We start from the raw sequence: 20,611 nt of genomic DNA, 5'->3' as shown, positions 1-20,611 counted from the left end.
TATATATGATTTTATTAATTATATATATATTATTTATTATTAATTAAAATTTAATTTATAAAAAATTTTAAATTTTAAAATAATATTTATTAATCAATATTTTTTTTAAATAATAATCAATAATAAATTATAAATTTATTTTAATTAGATATTAATTTAAAATTTATTTAAAAAACTGAAAATAATTAAAAAATAAAAGTAAAATTGAGGAAGTTTATTTTAATAAAACAAAATTGAGTTATTAAAATGAAAAGCCACCACCTAAACTACCCCCTCAAAGCGTGGCTTACCCTTCATGGCAGATCTCAATAGTCAATTTCACCCCCAAAAATAAAAAATAAAAAAATAATGGACAACTGACATTTTGTTAAACTGGTAACTTTCAAGCTCCAAGCTCCAACGCTATTTGTTTTTATTATCCATTTTCTAAAAAATTATTTTCTAAAAAATTATTGCCTACACGTAAGCAATACCCCTTTTTTTCATCTGTTTTCTCCTAACCATATAGAAATAATTGAAATAAAATTAAAGCAAAATGGATTTGTACTTGAGTTGATGGCCAACTGGGAAATCAGTTGCTAAAACATCCCACTCAAACCCATTGACGGCCTCTGCTATATTCATTCATAACCTCTTAAAAGAGTGTATATTACTTGCAGAAACTAGAAACAGGAAACACAAAACTAAAACAATTATACCTAAATAGTAAATTGAACTAAGCCAAACTTAGAAGGGGTGACATGCAGCTACCACTAATAGATGTGTCCAAATCAGATGAGAAAGATAACTAAAGCTACTCCAGAAGGAGGAACCTGCTCTTGAAGAAAATAATATGAAAAGCTCATCTGCAGCCTGTATTCAATAATGCATGTTAGCATTAGGATTTGACCTCAAATCTGCTATGCAAGTACAATTGCCATGTCAATGCCTCAAGCTCTTCAATGTGGATTTTGGGTAGCCCATAGTTGGTAAAAATTCATATTAGGAATGGGTTGACTTGCATTACTATAGATTCCAGGATCTCGATTAAGTGGGCTACTACCATTTTCGTCAGATGATTCGCTAGAGGCTCCATGAGGAGGGCTGGATGTTGTCAATGGCGCACCAAAATTCAACATTTGGGATGCAGGTGCTGATGAAGGCCCAGACTTTGATACTGTTGAGTTTGATTTTTTTCCATCTGCAATAAAACTGCCCACAATGACCTGGCAAGCAACAAGGAACATGGTGGCAAAGTTCAGTGATAAAACTAGTATCATCAAAACCATCAAACTATCAATCTGGTCAATTTAGAGATCAACTGCTTCAATGGTTGAACCATTAGTTATCCAATAAAATAAATAAAATTATGCAATAAAATATATCAAAAAACTATTTCCAAGATGTCCTTATAATTAAAATTTTGATTGGTTATGATCATTCATCAAAACACCATTTGTAATATCCTATGGAAAATGACTTTTTTCACATACGATTACATTTTAATTAGTTTAACTACACTTTTAGTTATACTTGTAATTTGTTACTTGTGTAGTATGAAGCTAGAATTTTCAGTGTCACAAAAATTTAGTTTTATTTTTTCCTTTTTAACTGAACATGAATAACACAAAGTTAATTGTCCATTCATGTACAAATAATAATAATAATAATAAATAAATAAATAAATATCAATGTTTCTATGTACCTTAGTGAAAGTATTTCATTTGATATAAGGGTAAAATTACTTCAACATAAACGGATATTTTGATTTCAAGCATATTGGTCCAATAGCATTACCTATAGTATATTATTACAAGTTGTCAAACTCGCTTTTTTAAGCTGGAATCAGTAAATGGGCTTTTTTAAGATTTTACAACTTACTTAATAATACCTTTCAAAAACAATATAATTATAAATAAACTTTTGCATGCATTTAAGCACAAGTTTTAAAAAAAAATCTAATATATTGTTAAGTTTTATATTCAAATTATTTAGTTTTAAATTCTTCACCAAGTTATCAATATGATAATAATTAAAATTACACACACACATACATATATAAACGTCATATTAGAAGGTATAATTCCAAGTTTTCAACTTTGAAAATATGTAAACATAAATAATAGAAATATTTGATGAATAATATATAGAAATTAGACCATATTTATCAAAATTAAAAAACAACAAAAGTTGTTCAAAAAATAATATAAAAAATTACAATATATACATGATAATTGTAGTAGCAAAAATAATAGTTATTACTATATTTAAAAACTTACAAAATCATGAAATGATGTTAAAATAAACAAATGACAATGATTTTGATAAATTAAAAGGAAATATTTTAACTTGTAAAATCATAGAATTGTAAACTCGTACAATTGTGTCTCTTTTTATCTGATTTTACTATTTAAAATCGTGATTTCACTTGATTTCGATTTTATATATGTTTTGACTTGTTTTGGTGATTCCAACTCATAAAATCATTCAAGTCAACTCATGATATAACAATTATATTTTATAACTTATAAACATTGTACATGTATACTATATATACAATTATGCATGTGTGATTACAATGTTTTTCATTATATTATTAATTATTGAAATTTTATAATACAAGCAAATTTAGCAAAGAAATATAGCTGATAAATTAATTTATTATAAGTAAAGAATTATTATTAATTTTTGTAACAATTGCATTAATGGATTTAGTAGTAAGATTAAGAACCATACATCACCTCTTCTGCTCTTCAAATAACTTTTAAGTACTGTCCCACTCCCACTAAATAATATAACCAATCAACTTTAATCATATACAATATTCAAAATATAATAACCAATGGAAATTTAACTTCAATCACGCCTTCATAATATTTCAATGTCTGATGTATTTTCTTGTAAAGCAAATGTATCATACTCGTAGAATCATTGATTAATTATAGACAATGATATTATTGTAAAACTACCAAAAAATAAAACATAGTTGCAGACTTTTACCTGTACTGTTGATGCCGCTATAAGCATTCCAGCAACTCCTCCACCCAAAACCCTACCATCTGAACCTGCTAATGATATACTCAAACCACCAGCTCGGCTGCGACTACCATTATCTTCAGAAGGCAAGAAAGAACCTGATAGAGAAATAATCTCAAAACGGCCCTGCAAAGAAAAATGCAAATAAATAAATAAACTGAACCCCGAAAGACATTCAGATTATAAATGTCATTCCTGACATGATGATAAAACTATAGGCGCCTTGATGGTGCAGACCCATAAACTTGAAAACCTCTCTCTCTCTCTCTCTCTCTCTCTCTCTCACGTGCACATGAAGGTCTGCAATATAAACATTTCATTTGCATTTTCAAGCAAACAAAATAGCAACAAAGATGCATACTGAGAGCATGAAGATATCATGAACAATAAGCAGTTGCAGAATAGAAGCACAGGAATGCACACCTTAGAACAGTTCTCAAAAGTCGAAAGGCTTACATCTTATATTATTATGTCCAGTAGTTCTCTCTTTGTTTAGGTGGGAATTGGGAGATCCAAAAGGACTTGGGCAGTTGGGCTACACAATCAGGCCTTCCCCTCCCTAAACCCCACCCAGAATAATCAACAAGTTGTCTACTTGAGGATAAAGAGATAACAGCCTAAACTACCAATACGGATGTTCCCACCACCTACAATTTCTCATTTGAGAGGGAGAGCCAACACTTGGCTTAGAAAGATGGGTGGCAGCAAGACCTATATTAGATCCAGTATTCTTAAACAAAATGTAGTTATGGACTGAATGTAAGTTTATTTGTTTTGGTGAAGTACAGCACTAAGCAGTCAAACTACTGCAGGTATTCTCAAACAAAATGTAGTCATGGACTAAATGGAAGTTTATTTGTTTTAGTCAAGTCCCTCATTAATCAGTCAAACTACGAAAAGGATGTTCCCACCACCTACAATTTCTCATTTGAGAGGGAGAGCCAACACTTGACATAGAAAGACAGGTGGTAGCAAAACCTATATTACATTCATTACTCTCGAACAAATGTAGTTACAGACTAAATGTAAGTTTATTTTGGAGGTCCTGCATTATGCAGTCAAACTACAGCAGGTTTCTCATATTCACCTAGGTATAAACCAGTTGTAGAGAATGACATAATTCAAGTTGGAGATTTGAGCGTTTAATTCCTAAAAATCATAATCATCATGAAGCTCACTAACAGCAAAACAGAAGAAAGTCAAAATTATAACAATTAGGCTGCAAAGATTATCACATAGAACTTTACTTGCAGTTTCATCCAACCTCAATAACCATATATTCAAAATGATATCTCTTTGAACTTAAGTTGATAGTGCATGTTACCTAAGATCTCAGTGACTTGCATTCAAGAGTTTTTGCAAAAACTTGCAGTACAAAACTAGATGGCACAAAAATGTTACACAAAATTCACTATGTTCTACAAACATCCTCAGGTTATAACAAGAATAGGAGTGGTGATGCTGCAAATTATGCTATTCCACACCCATGCCGTTAGGAAATTGGAGAGGGCTTGGGAGCAGGGCAGTGGGCAGGTATTCCAATTTTACTTTTACAAGTTTACAAATCATTAAAAAATTATATTCTCATATATGATTTGGTTAATATTTGAGGGAAAAAAGAATATATTGAGTAATAATATGGTATAACTCCAAAAATAATTAAGTTTTCATATTTTGTAGATTTGTATGAGTAAATATTATAACATAAATATATTTTTTAGGAATCAGGGAGGAAAGTAGCGCAAGAGGTGGAAGGGGCAAAACCCTTCCCAACCCTGATACCTTTGAAGCAGATTAAACCAGACAAAATGGGATGACATTGACATCTGTACAAAAGAAGGCTAGAAAAAAATGGTAGCCACTTCACAAGAGATGGAAAATAACTGTAAAGCTAACTTAAAGGAGCAAAAAGAAGATATATTAGCATTCCAAATTCTCTAATGGCCCCATTCTAGATGCCAAATCTACCTTAAGCAATATTATGAACATATCCAAAGATTCCCTTGGCGCTTCAATATTCCGAATCAATTTAGGTAATAAGACTAGCCACCTCAGCTAAAATAGGTTATTTCACAACACCACAATTACCATGCCCATACCTCTTCCCAGCTATTTTGGTCAACTTGCTTTCTGCCTCTTGATCTTTTACCACAGCCTATAAAAATAACAACTATGGTGAAATGAAATTCTAACTCTCAACAAGTACATCTAAGTGTGCTCAATTAACCCAAGCCTAATCAACTCAATATCCCTTGGGCTATTTTTTACAGGTTAGCGCAGTATATTGGAAGCCATATTAATTCAACATTTCATTTTACCCTGAGCTACCTGTGCCATTAAGGATACTTGGTCATGATAACAATATTCACACTTCAACTAAACAGAAAATATCTATAAACTTTGGGAAATAGGGGAATAGATACTTATACCGCAGTCAAAATGTTCCAAATAGCTAAAAGTCATAGCCTCCAGAAATTCCAAGGATGGATGGTAATGATAAAAGCCCACAAATCATATGACATGCATTTTAATATGAATAGTGGAGATTTAAATTCCTATTGCCCAAAAGCAATTCTAGAGAATTGTTTGGTACAATATTTCCAATAAGCAACATAAGCATTCATCAAAAGAGTAGCATCTCATGAAAAATTGTAGTTTAAGACTTGAATCAACAACTTCCAACTTGTATGCCTAATTTTTTTGAAAATTACAAAATTTCACTTTTTCTGCAAAGATGTGAGAACCTATAACCAAAATGAAAAAGCTGCTAAAACATAATATTCTTGGACAATAAATTGGATAAGTGTGAGTTCAACTATGGAGGTCATCATCCAGTATCACTCTTCAACAAGGAATATTTCTAAGAGTATGAGGGTGTTCTAAAAACAGTCCTAATTAATCTTTTCATGAATTAAGCACCTTCAAAAATTGATCCATGCTTGCACAAATTCAATGTACATCATAGCTATCAAAAGTACAAGATGCACTAAGGTGTACAAGGTACTTGGGACCTAAACACAAGCCACAGACATGCGCCAAATGGATGTGAGACACATCTATAATCTATAACATATGTAAAAGTATGGAGAGAGAGAGAGAGAGAGAGAGAGAGAGAGAGAGAGAGAGAGAGGAGGGGCGGGGGAACCAAAATTATTGGGAAAACCTTCACACGTTCATATGTATACCTAATTAATTTACCGCTGTATGTATATATTTTAATTTTGTATATATTTATTATTTCCTATTAAGATAAAGCATCTACAAATAGCTTCTAATATTAGAAATAAAAAAACTAGCTTAAAATTTAGTCTTAAGATAATATCTTTTTTTTTTAAGCATTTCATTATTTCAATTCAATAAAAAGGAATTGCGAAGATGTCAACCTCTTAAAATATGTTAGGTAGGAGAGAACAATTATATAAGGAGTTGGGAAAAAATTTTCCAAAATTCATTTGTTTTTAAAGTACATAGGTTTTCCGATTATGATGATGATGATGATGATTATCTCACGTTTCCATAGGATTTAGTATACAAAGTATGATTACTTCTACGTTAGGACGTATTACTAGTTTCATTACATTTATTGTGGACTATAGTTTTGCTAAAGAACTACTTTTTCTAATTTCCAATGTTATGGTCTATATTTTTAACTGAAAAATTAAACTTTGGAACATAACATATTAATTGAATGCGACCATTACATGTCTTTTTTACTAGCAACGAAATCCCATCTGCTACTTGAGATACCCCAAGGTTTTGTGTACATGCACATGAGGAATTCTTACATTTGCAAAAATTCAGGATTATTCCCTCATGTTTATTAAAATGCACGTAATTTGTATATTGGTCCAACTTGTGAGTAGGAATTATTGAATATAAAAACATTAAATAATTCATAATCACAAATGGATACTACACAGGTAATAACAAATAAAAATAGTTCAGCACAGGCGATATTCACACTAGATTACAAGGGAAACATGGACACATGAGCTGATCTGAAGCCATATTTAGTAAAAAAATTCATGCGAATGCAAAAGTGCAAAAGACATAAAAGCAACACTAAATAATGTTAGAAACACAAATCTACATTTCCTCCTCTTCATACATTTCCCTTAAAGTTGACCCTTCATCTATAATTTCTAACACAAAAGAACTCCCTATAAGGACTGTGTTCCATACACTTGAATATGCTAGAAGGGAAAGTAGCATCCAATAAAGGAAAACCAACTAACAAAGAGCATAAAAAAAGAATTCCTTGTACAAACCCCTTGAATGTGCATGCCTAGGTGCCTAGCATGACTTAGGAATGGAGCCTGCCCAAGATCACTAGAGGTGATTAGGGGTGTGCAGTTCAGGTTCAGTTCGGGGAATATCTAATAGCTGGAACCAACCTGAAATTTTGGTATGGTTCTGGTTCGGTTCTTCATTATTTCAGTTCCAATTCGGTACGGTTCTTGATTCTCCGGTTTGGTACGATTCTTGGTTCTTCAGTTCGGTACAATTTTAATTCAGTTCTAGACTTTTAAAACAATTTTATGTAATTATTTCCTTAAAAAGTCATACTTTAACTAGCATTTAAGTTTTAAATTTGGTTATTAATACATAATATATCATATAATACATCTTTTAGCTATTTCTGAATTATATAATCTTTAACAATAAGGAGCATATATAATTAGGATTAAATATAATATACATATAATAGTATAAGCATACCATATAATATATATTTTAATTATTTATTAATTATGTAATATTTAACTATAAGATACAAATATAATTAAGAATTATAGGGCAATTTAATATATTTATAACTAAAATTATTAAAAAAATATAGAAAAATAAAATTTAATATTAGGTTATATTTAGTTCATAATTATATATACATATATAAATATATATAATTATATTGAAAGTATATAATATATCTTAAAAATATAAAAAAATATATGTATAAATTCAATTCTTGATTCGGTCGGTTCGATTTCGGTATGGTTCTTAGTGAAGAACCTGAACCAAACCAAAATATCAAAATAATTTCGGTTTGGTACGATTTCCGTTGGTTTCGTACAGTTCCTCGATTCTATTCGATTCCCCCTAAGAACCATGCACAGCCCTAGAGGTGATTGACCTTGACCTAAATGCACTTGGAAATCATATACACTTGAGGAGTGTCTTCGACAACTATGATGTATATGCTCGTGTTCATAAGAAAATAATTGCAAGTCCCAAAAAACTACATTAAGTAAACTAGTCTAAATTTTAAAACCAATTTCATAGTTGACCACACACACACACATATCGAAACAACTCTGGTCTCTCCGTCCTATCACCCTTTATTCTCCTCTTATTCCTATACTTCACATTCCCATTCATATGCACCAATTATAAGAATGTCATTCCAACATGCTACAGTAGTAGCAAGGGTGGTAAGCAAGTTTGAGAGTGATAGAAAAGTTGAAGAAAGAGAGGAAGGACCACAATGTGAGAGAAAAGAATAGCCAGAGCTAACCCTACCCATTTTTGGCCATTATTGATGGCATTGAAGATTGGAAAGCAAACCTCAATGCCAAATGGAACCCCAGAAACAATTTCCAGACAATAGTTTTGCTAGTAATGGTGGCTGGGGAGAGAGAGAGAGAGAGAGAATGGAAAACTTTGGCTCCAGAGCATCAAAGGCCAAATTCAACCAATCTAGGGGGAGTCTCAGCATGTGGAAAAGATGGACAGTGTTACTAGTGGAGATCCGTATAATGGTGTGGTAGCTGTCATCAGTATTCAAAGAATTTTCCAGAATTAAGAGCATAGAAGAAGGAAGACAGGAAGGGCAGGCTGGGATGAGATAATGTTAGGAGGTGTGGGGAATGGAAAAAAGGAAAATAAAAGCCACTGAAAATTCATTTTTGTTCTAACTGGCAATAAAATAGCATTTTATCTCAATTTGAATTGGCTGGCTATAAATGCATTCATTTCCTTAAATCAAGCTAAAAATGAAAAGAAGCAAGCATAAGGGTTTGGATTTTTCTTTTTTTTTTTTTTAATTAGGCACTTTGTTGAGGCTCAAATAAAGGGTATGTTAAACCATAAATGAACTAAATTAATATATTATAGTGATGGTAGTAGTGACAAAATCTCATAAACTACACTTGTAGCAGTGGTGATAACAGCTATGAAGATTCATCCTCTTCTTTTTACTTTCGCATCAGCCTACTCCCTCAACCTCATTTTTAGGTTAAAGGGAGTTAAAGGTTAACCCCCTTTCCATTTTCCCCTCCCTCCGAATTATACCGGATAAAATCCTACTGTAATAACAGCTAACCCTTTTAACAACCAAACAAATCCTTAATGTTGAAGCTAAAATCTTCCTAGGCTTCCATGTCTTTAACCTTAATATCGAAGCTAAACCAAAACTAACATTCATTTCACATGAGTCTAGATATTGTTTATCAATGAATCTTATACAGGCATTTGAAGTACCTCATATGTCACAGTACCACCAGACATTGCTGGCTGACGAAGGGTAACATTACAAACGGCACCATTCGCAGAAAGAATACAAATGGTCCGTGGCCCTTGCTGAGAGAAAGCCATGATCTTCGATGATATGTCCTGCATAACAAAAAGGTATACTAATTAGATGGTTTATATAACTTGAAACTTGAACTTATGACCCCTCAAAGAGAGAAGAACTTTCATACCACATTAGCAGATCACAAGTTAAAACTTACTCGAATATAAATACTATATTTCATCATCCTTTTGGATATCATTCACTCATTCTCAATAACATCTGCTGAGAAATGCAAGAAAAAGAAATTTTGATTTCCAGGATTTCATGCTAACAGAAGTTTTCACAGTATTACTTCATAAATTATTGCAGATCTAAACCTATAAAAAATTGATGAGACCTACCTAAGAGAAAGACAAGAAGGGATGGAAAAAAAACAAGAGCAAAGGTCACAAAATAAACTTCAATGGTCAGAATCCCACATCAGATAAGCACAACAAACCAAGCATCACTTTATTTCACATACTTGTTAAAACCTTGGCCAACCATCTCAATAAATGAGCTGAAGTGAAATATACAAAATTTTCATATCATTTTATTACACCACGTACGAATATAATATAAGTTAGTAATTATGTTAAATGCAAATCCCAATTCATGACGTTGGACAATCCTCTCATTCACATAACGTACATAAACCTGCTTCATTTAAAATGATACCATAAACTAGCTATCAAATTGGATATGCACTATGCACACATGAACAAGTTTCATTCACAATGATCCCATATTAGATTAGTTATCAAATTGAGCACACCTCAAAAAAAATAAAAAAGGAGGTACAATTCAAAGGCTTCAGAATCCCAGGGATGCGTAATTCACATGGTACAAATCCCTCTTAAATTACTAAGATTCTTGAAATCAAGACCATCGAAACTAAGACCGTCTCCTTAAACTGTTAGAAGCAGAGCTGCTATTTGTTATTGGTTGCTCATAACTAATATATGGTAATTGATAGTTGATGAATGTTAAGCATTTGCCATTGGTAGAATTATTATTTGTAATTGTTGTTAACCAATATGGATATTGACAACTTATGGTTAATGTTCATGCAAAAAAAGTGCATTTATCCTTAAAATTAGGGGGAATAAGAAAAAAAATGAGTTGTTGTTTGGAAAAGGGAGGGGGGGGGGGGGGGAACCTCCAAAGAGGAGCATTTGCATTGGCGGATACTGAGAGTTCAAAACAAATAGGAGGCTAAACAGCAATCAGCTAACCTCCATTAAATGAGCAAAACCCTAACAAAAACCTCTAAATCCTCATCAAATTGTAAATCTACATTAAACAGCTTCAATAATTGCATGTCTAATGCAAACTTCAACTATTAGGCCATTTCAACATTCCCTATGCTCTTTGGGGCATTTGCATTTTATGCTTACAATTTGCAATATCATAAAATTCGATGGGATGTATATTATTCTATTGGTTACCATAATAACTTGAATAGCCACAAAAATATCAAACTCTCTATTCTTCTTCATTTTTTTTATAGATTTCCTTAATTTCTTTTAAAACTCTTTGACTAATTGCAATTTACACAACACGATAAAAAAAAAAAAAAAAAACATACCTCCCCTGCTTTCACCGTTATCACATGAGGTGTAAACCCAACACCTCCAATCCCTCCTGTGGAATAACAAGCAAGTATAGATGAATTAAATAATCAAAACAAAATATTGTTCAATTACATAAATGTAAACAAAATTACCTAAAGCATCAAGCTGCTTCTTGCCAGAACCTGGCGGCCTTCCTCTATTACGCTTAGAAGGAGGCTCAGAGGCCACGCCAGGGGTGCCACCCCCAGAATCGGCATGGACTAACGAATTTGGGGAAGAAGAAATCGGGGTTGGCGACAACCCCAATGCAATGTTGCCATCAGGGGTGTACTTCCTGGGCCTCCCTCGCTTCTTCTTCGCCGGCTCCATGCTAAACCTCATCCCCGTTGAAGAAGGCGGTGATGATCCATCAAGAACACCATCCGAAGAGAGAGGCTTAGATTGTGGGCGTGGCGGGCCCACTGAATTAAAAGGGAAACCAGCGGCAGCAGTGGAAGGGATGTTGGGGTTGATCATACTCATTGCAGCGTGAGCGGCGCTAGTGTTGGAGTAAGAGGAGGTGGGGCCGCCGAGTAATATGTTTGGTTGCGGTTGGTGATGGTGGTGGTGTTGTGGATGCGGTGATATATGCGATAGCGGCTGCGATTCTCTCGAGTCCATTATCGCGTTTCTCTTCCAGTTTGTGATACGGAGAAAGGGTTGTTCGAAATTGTGTTTGGAAGGTGGGAAAATGCGAAGGAGAATTGGGGAAGAAAGAAAGCGTGCGGGTGTGAGTTGTGGTAGTAGAAGTAGTAGTAGTGATGGAACCTACCACTTGGAAGAGGTGAATGAGTTTGAAAAGAAGAAAAAGTACTGGTACTTGCAGGGATGTATTGTTAATGTAGGGTTTTTTTAGATTTTAGGGTTTTAAGTTCTCTTTTTTTTTCTTTAAATCATTAAATCTGGTCCTACTCTTATGATAATTTTCAATTTAATTCCAAATAATCATGTTATGTTTTTACTTTGTGAAATTTATTGTAAAATATTAATTTAGGCTAAAAGCGCATAATCAGTGATGGGTCAGAAATTTCATTTAAGGTTTCACTTTAAAAATTTATATATCTTCACTTATAAATAAAAATAAAAAAGTCTTATTCTAAAAAATTGAAAAGCCTTGAAATTTTATATCAAATTAAAAATATTTTAACTTATTATAATTGGGACTATTAATAAAAAAATTATATTTTTTATAGTTAAACTTAATATCGTCACAAAATTTTGATTATTATTTAATTCTTTCAATTACTTCAATTTTTATATTAAAAAATTAAGAAATTAGAGAGTATTTTGCATAAAATTGTATATCCAAAATCTATAAATTTTTTACAAACTCATTAAATTATATTATTAAAGAAAATAATATATTTGGTCAAATAAAAACTCTCAAAATAAGCGAGATAAAAGAAACCCTTGTTAATTTTTTAGTATATATACATTTTTTTTCTAAATTTCTTAGTTAAAATCGTAAATACATCGTTAAAGATAATTGAGTTGAGTTCTCTTTATTGGGAGATTGTTAAACCTATTAATAATCAGTGAAATTTATATTTGTATACTTTATTTTTAAGAATTGAACTAAATTGTTATTAAATTTAAAAATATAAATTTAATCCTTTTACTACATTCTAACCCTTACTATTTAAGTTAAGTAACTTTTGATTCTCTTTTTTAGATAATATAACAGTTTAGTCTTATTTTTTTATTTTTCTTAAAACTAAAAATTAATTTTATTTGAAAGTTAAAGGACTAAAATGTTATTTAAAGCAAAATTGTATAAGTAAAGTGTTACAAAATTAGGACTTGAGTTGTTGAATTTCTCAAAATAATAATAATAATAATAATAATAATAATAATAAAACTTAAATGTAAATTTTATTAAAAATCAAGGGTCTTAAGGTCATTTGTACTTATTTTTGTTCTAAAAATTTTCATGGATGACAATTATTTTATTTAAGATAATTTTGTCATTTTATGAAACTTATAGTATAGTTAGCAAAATTTAAAGTACAGTTAGCAAATTTTAGAGTACGGTCAGCAATAAGTGGGATCATTTCTGACTTTTTTACAAGTCGCCATTTTATTTAATTATTGTGATTTTCGTAAGTTCAAGTATTTGATAGGTTACAATTTTGGTTCAGGTTTTCAATGGGTTAATTGGTGGAGCAGGAATTGGGAAAAAGAATGTGTTGAGAGAGTTGGGATACATATTGTAAAGTGCATGAATTCTCATGAAGTTGGGAATATTGGTGTTATAAAAGAAACAAATGGTGTCACTAGTTTGGGTCCTTATGAAATTGTGAATGCTAGTGACAGCATGCAGAATTCATCACAAAATGAAGTCGTATAAAATGATCAAACTCCATTAAATATAGAAGAAAGTTTATTAGTGGAGGGTGTGATAAGAGTTTGAGACGTCACTGATGGTGATGGTGTTAATGATGTACAATTTCCAAAGAAAGCAGATATAGGAATTATCATGAGCTTTGGAACAACAATTGCAAAGAGTGTTGCTAGTGCGGTTTTGGCCGGTTATAGTTTTGCTTCTATTGTTATGGCTGTTAACAAATAGACGGATGATGGCCACAAAGCTAGTTGTCCTTAAGAAGGTAATAATATATTTGATGGCCACCTATCATTATTGTTAAAATCGCGAGTCGACTCATCTGATTTTACGAGTCAAAAACATATATAAAATCAAAATCAAGTAAAATCGAGATAAAATCATGATTTTAAATAGTAAAATCTGATAAAAAATAATACAATTTTACAAGTTTATGGTTTTACGGTTTTATATTTTTTTAATTTTAAATTTTCCTTTTAATTTATCAAATCATTGTATTTTTTTATTTAAACATCATTTCTATAATTTTTTAAGTTTTTAAATTAATAATAACTATTATATTTGCTATATATATATATATTGTAATTTTTATATTATTTTTTAAAAACCTTTTGTTACATTTCAATTATCATAAATATAATCTAATTTCTATATATTTTTCATCAAAAGTCATTTTCTTGCAAATGCTTCTTGGAAATTTGCAGCAAAATTAGATTTCTCGAGGACAAGGAATCATGAGGAGGGGATTATTGATATGAACCAGTAGCGCTATTGATTCAAGGTTCAACGTGAAGAAGAAAGGCCAAAACTAACAAACCCTTGACATGCCTCTCAACAAGCTTTGTGATTGGTGGAGTCAGATGAAATAACAACTTGGAGGAGAGAGAGAGAGAGAGAGACAGAGAGAGAGAGAGAGAGAGAGAGGTTTTTGTAATTGTAAATGGGCGGGATGTGCCATTTAATAAAACCCATAAGAAAAATTAGATAAGGGAGCATATATGCCCAATAGACTTGTAATATCATCAAATAGAAGCTATTACAAACCTAAAAGGTAGTCTTCTATGCCTTTTTAAACATATGAACCACATTAACACATTAATCCTGTTGCAACATTTGAGAGTAAGCAGCCTCTAGATTTGAGTCAAACTTCGATGTTACCCTTCTAAATTCCTTATTTCAGCCCATCATTAGCCCTTTAAGGGCATCCCATAAATTAGCCTCAATAGTTGTACGATGTCTGATGTTCATAATAAATCCACCTAGTCATCTCCCAAAGTGATACCTAAATTAAAACCATAATCTTAGCTAAATTTGGGTTATCCTTAGAGCAACCAATTGTATTAATCTTGACATAATCCACAAGAAGGAACTACCATCATGCAAGCTTCTCCACATACCCACTATCCTCAATTATAGTTGTGCCATTCCTCCAACTTTGGTCAACTTGCTGTGCATAGTGAGTCAAAATTCTTTTTGTACACCACTTCAGTCTCTACTCTAGCAAAAAATTGAAACATTCCTCCACTTGTAAAACCACTAGATGGAGATTGCAACAAGGCTATTCTAAGCCCTCTCATGGCCATTCTCGTAAAGCAAATTAAGATTAGAAAGTAACTAGCAAGACGATTTTAGAGTGAGAGCTATTGATAGCTTCTTAATGAGTTGCTTATTCTTACGCTGCTCCAACCCAAGCACATTTAATCTAGGACTCCTTAGGATCATGTCCAATCATTTCAACCAAAAGCAATTACTAATGGTAAAGACACACCATCTTTAAAGCATTACAGAGCCTCACATCTTATATGTTGCAAGTAGGTATAAGGGCTTCACAATCATTCGATACTTATATGACCAAAAATCTTCCCCTCAACAATCCTCTTGAGACTCCAATCCAAAAACCTACTATGATTCACAATAGGTCACCTATCCTTATGTTACTCCAACTTGAGCACATTTAATTTGACAGCTCTTAACGTCATGTGCCACTATTTCTACTGAAAACAATTATTAATATCTTTGTGGTTGTTAGGAAATTCCACCAAAATAAGAAAAACGAAGAGTCGTCATTCTAATTATGAGGGAGATTAGAGAAAACATATTTTATTTTCTCAATGTCCTAAATTAATGCTTCTATGCCAAAGGTCCAAGGTTTGGAGTCTTTATGCATGTCGACAAAGTATTAGGCACCACATGATTGTCCTAAAAATAAGGTGGGTAGATTTAGATTTGATAATATGCTTGCCAATAAGTCAATACCAATAGTTCTTATGGAGTTTAAGTTATAATATTGATTCTTTGTATTTATTCAAGAGCAAATAAAGAACACATTTAAATAAAAAGCTAAATATGAGCCAATAGTCACATAAATCCTTTAACTTTTTTAAGGTCTGAACAAATCTTTCAAATTTTAAAAAAGATCAAATAAATCTTTCAAACTTTAAAAATAAATCAAATTAGCCCTTTATCGAATAAGTAAGTTCTTCAAATTTTAAAAATAAATTAAATAAGATGAGCAAAAGCAAATGCAATAGAGATAGTGAGCCACTAATAAAAAAAGAGGATAATGACGAAGAGAGAAAAATGACAAAGAGAGAAAGAGAGGTAGGGACAATGAGAGAAATCAACGAGAAGTATTAGGAGGATCGTGCGAAGAGCTTTGGAAGTTTGAAATACTAATTATTTTAAATCTTTATTTTTTGATCCTCTAAATTAATTTGAGGCTTCCAATCAAAATATTTGGCCCAAATTCAAATCCAGCAAACCAAACATGCACTAGATAAAGAACTCAAGTACACTGGATTTATAATTTCATCAATTAAAAATTAAAAAAAATAGTGGCAAAAGGCAACAAATATTTGTGTAATAATAATAATAATAATAATAATAATAATAATAATAATAATAATAATAATAATAATAATAAATGCTACGAAGCACAGAAATGGCACTGGATAGCGTTTCCCAAGGTTCTAAACGTTTCCGATACGGAAACGAGACATGGCTCGGAGATGTTTCCGAGCCATTTCCAAAAATACTACAAATCATATTTGCGTTTCTAGCATTTCTTTAAAAAAAAAAGTAGGTTAAAAACGCAAATAGAAGTTGCGCTCATCGCAAGGTTCACAACACATCACACTGAACAGAAGACATAAAAGCAGAAGGAGGAGGAGGACAAGATCAAAGAACTTACCTAACAGTGCAGTGTAGAGGAGATCGATGGCAGAAACGACAGTTGGTAGTGACGGCACAGGTGACGGATCTCTTCTTTGCCTTTTCCTTATCTCGCGGCCTTCGTGCTTCTCCATTCCCTGATGTCCTATTGTACTAATTGTTTGATTGGGTTTTGTTTATCTCGATTGTTTGATTGGATTTTATATTGGAATGAGTTTGATTGGTTTGAGTTTTTTAATCTAATTTGGTTTGGTTGGATATTTGGTTTATCATTTATACGGGAAGAAATTATGTATATATTTGCTTAGAATTAATTACTTTTTTTTCCTATCATTTAATTCATTATTTTCCTTTTTATTAATTTTCCTTTTTTTAATTTCTCTATAAAACAAATTTATAAAAAAATTTCCACAAATTAACCACAATTTTGTAACATTTAATATCAATTTTCTCTCTAAATGTATGTGCCATAATTAGATTTTTCTCAAATGAAATTTGAAGAGTTGTCATAAATAAATTTTTTCCCAAATTCACTAAAAATTTCCAAGATTTTCCATATTTTTACAATCAAAGTTTTAAGGGAAATTAAAGACAAATATAAATATATATTTAAAGTTGCCTTTAAAATTATAGATTTCAAGTTTAAATTCTAATTAATAATAAATAAAAAATTCCAACATTAAAATTTTGTGCAATAAAAAGAATATGTAATCTATAGTTATATTAATATATTTTATGTTTTTATAATAATTTATATGTAATTTGTTTAATTCAATTTGTTTTATGTTTAGTTATATTATATATTAAAATTTTTTGTAATAATTTTTATAGTTAACATATTCAATTATATTGTTTAATTCCTTAATCTTTTAATATATAATTTGTATTGTGTTTTAATCTTTAGTATATAATTTGTTTGAATAATTTGTAAATTGTGTGAAGTTGCATTTTTTTTTGTCATTTTTATAGGACAATATTTGAATGGATTATTCAAGCAAATAGTACTAGCGTCATTTCCTCAAGAACTAGGGAGAAAGAATTCAACTCTTTGCAGAGATATGTGACTGAACTTGAGAAAATTGGAGAAGAGGGTAATTTTAAATGGATATGTAATTTTGGTGGATATGAAAGCGGATAAATTTTGACAATTGTCCCTGAACTTATTTAGTTGTAACATTACAGTCTCTCATTTTAAAAATGTAACATAAAACCCATCAACTTTTAAATTTTGTATAATAAAATCCCTCTAACCTTCAATTACTAGTTTTTCAGTTAGATGCTGACCTGGATAGTTCCAGCATGAAACTTAGTTAGTATTTTTCTTTTCTCTCTCAAACCATGTGTAAATTGAGTCATTTTTCTCTCTATAGACAGAATAATTTTTCAAGTGTAAAGAGAATAATTTTATACTTTGCATAAAAGAGGAGAGAGAAATATTGACTAAGTGTCATGCGGGAGCTATTCACATCAGTTTCTAACTGAAAAATCAGTAATTGAAAGTCAGAGAGATTTTACTGTGTAAAATTTGAAAGTTTATGGGGTTTTATGTTACATTTTAAAGTTAAAGGACTGTAGTGTTGCAATTATATAAGTTTAGAGACAATTGTTGAAATTTATCCATAAGAAAGCCAAGGACTTATACTAGAGTGATAACTCATTTATTGAAAATCACTAACAAAGGGATTAATGTGTATAAAAAAGTAGGGAATGAGAGTATTTCTAAAATGAGAAAACAAAAAGATGAGGTAACAAATATAATTACCAATTCACAATCTAGACGAGTTTCTTTGCATATTAGTATAACTTTTGTTTCTTCATTGAATATAGCTGAACCAAGTATTTCAGCAGCTTTAAAGAGAAAAAGAGTTAATGATTCTCCTCTTGATAGAGCTTTTCACTTGCAAACTAGAGCTTAATTAGATGTAAAGATTGCTAGAATATTTTACACTAGGAGTCTACATTTTAATTTTGCTAGAAACCCTTATTATATGAGTTCTTATTCCTTTGCTGCTAATCATGCGTTAGGTGGTTATGTTGTAACGATCGGGCTCTAACCACTAGAGGAATTGTCCGCTTTGGCCATAAGCCTCACGGTTTTGTCCTATAGGTGGAATGGAGAACTTCCCAGGAGGTCACCTATCCTAGGATTTCTTTTAAGCGAGCACGCTTAACCCTAGAGTTCTTCCAACTCTCCAGGCCATTCCACCAAAATGCGCCTCTAGTGATTAGTTCCCCCATTTTATATATCATTACTTTTTGAACCCAAGACTATCTCTATGCTTTGCCGATGTAGGATTTGCCTAAGGGACCTTTCTCCCCCCTTTTCGGGACTCAGCGTCCTCGCTGAGGCTTGTCCCACCATCGCTCAAGAGGACACGTGAGCGGCTCTGATACCAATTGTAACGATCGGACACCAACCACTAGTTGAATTGTTTGCTTTGGCCATAAGCCTCACGGTTTTGTCCCATAGGTGGAATGGAGAACTTCCCAGGAGGTCACCCATACTAGGATTTCTCTCAAGCGAGCACGCTTAACCCTAGAGTTCTTCCAACTCTCCAGGCTATTCCACCAAAAGGCGCCTCTAGTAATTAGTTTCCCCATTTTATATATCATTACTTTTTGAACCCAAGACCATCCCCGTGCTTTGCCGATGTGGGATTTGTAATGGCCCGACCTACAAGTGATATTGTCCGCTCTGGGCCGAAGCCCTCACGGTTTTAAAACGAGTCATTAGAGGTTACGAACTATCAACTTATAAACCTAGCATCTCTCCCGTATTTTACCGATGTTTGATTTGCTTAGGGTGTTACAATCCACCCCCCTTATGGGACTCAGCGTCCTCGCTGAGGTTTGCCCCACCACCGCCCAAGGTTGCACACAGAGCGGCTCTGATACCACAAATGTAATGGCCCGTCCTACTAGTGATATTGTCCGCTCTGGGCCGAAGCCCTCACGGTTTTAAAACGCGTCACTAGGGGTTACGAACCACCAACTTATAAACCCAGCATCTCTCCCGTGTTTTGCCGATGTGGGATTTGCCTAGGGTGTTATATATGTACCTCCTAGTTACGACAAAATGAGAACCATATTACTTTAGCAAGAAAAGACAAATGTAGAAAGGTTGCTTGAACCTATTAAAAGCACTTGGTTAGAAAAAGGTGTTAGCATTGTGAGTGATGGATGAAGTGATCCCTAGAGAAGGCCTTTAATTAATTTTATGGTTGTTTTCTAGTTTAGCCCTATGTTTATCAAATCTGTAGATTGTTTTGGTGAAGTGAAAGATAAGCAATTCATTGCTAATTTGTTGAAGGAAGTAATTAATGAGGTTGGTAATCAAAAAGTGATACAAGTCATTATTGATAATGCTTCGAATTATAAGGGTGCTGGAGAATCATTGAGGGAATGCTTTCACATATTTATTGGACTTCTTGTCTTTTGCATACTCTTAATCTTGCTTTCAAGAATATATGTGCAACAAAAAATATGGAAACTAATCAGAAAACTTACGATGTGTGTCATTGTATCACTGAAATTCATGGGAATGCTATGCAAATCCAGAATTTTATAATGAATCATTCCATAAGGCTTGCAATTTACAATCGGTTTAGTCCCTTAAAGTTACTTTCAGTTGCTGACACTCATTTTGCTTTTATTGTTGTAATGCTTAAAAGATTTAAACTCATTAAGCATTCTTCAGAAGTAATGGTTATGAGTGATTAATGGGCACAATACTAAGAAGATGACCAAGGCCAAGCTAGATTTGCTCATGACAAAGTGGTGGATGAGGAATAGTGGGAAAAAGGTTGATTACATCCTTACTTTTACGGTTTTCATTTATGACATGATTAGAGTTTGTGACACATACAAGCCATGCTTTCATTTGATTTATGAATTGTGGAATTCTATAATTGAAAAAGT

The 20,611-nt window shown here is 32.1% G+C and overlaps 1 protein-coding gene across 1 annotated transcript; it reads right to left on the bottom strand.

The window, feature by feature from the left end:
- Positions 1–575: 575 nt before the first annotated feature.
- LOC110646069 (AT-hook motif nuclear-localized protein 13) lies at positions 576–12,053 on the bottom strand. The gene is made up of 5 exons (XM_021799385.2): positions 11,295–12,053; positions 11,157–11,212; positions 9,496–9,627; positions 2,980–3,141; positions 576–1,205 (listed from the first exon to the last, which is right to left on the bottom strand). Exons 1-5 carry the CDS (start codon positions 11,800–11,802, stop codon positions 939–941), a joined length of 1,125 nt encoding a protein of 374 aa, XP_021655077.2. The 5' UTR covers positions 11,803–12,053; the 3' UTR covers positions 576–938.
- Positions 12,054–20,611: the final 8,558 nt, after the last annotated feature.

This window comes from Hevea brasiliensis, chromosome 18 (assembly GCF_030052815.1).
Source record: "Hevea brasiliensis isolate MT/VB/25A 57/8 chromosome 18, ASM3005281v1, whole genome shotgun sequence".
NCBI classification, from domain to species: Eukaryota; Viridiplantae; Streptophyta; class Magnoliopsida; order Malpighiales; family Euphorbiaceae; genus Hevea; species Hevea brasiliensis.
The sequence above is the reverse complement of the archived record's forward strand: the minus strand, read 5'-3'. Positions and strand labels throughout refer to the sequence as shown.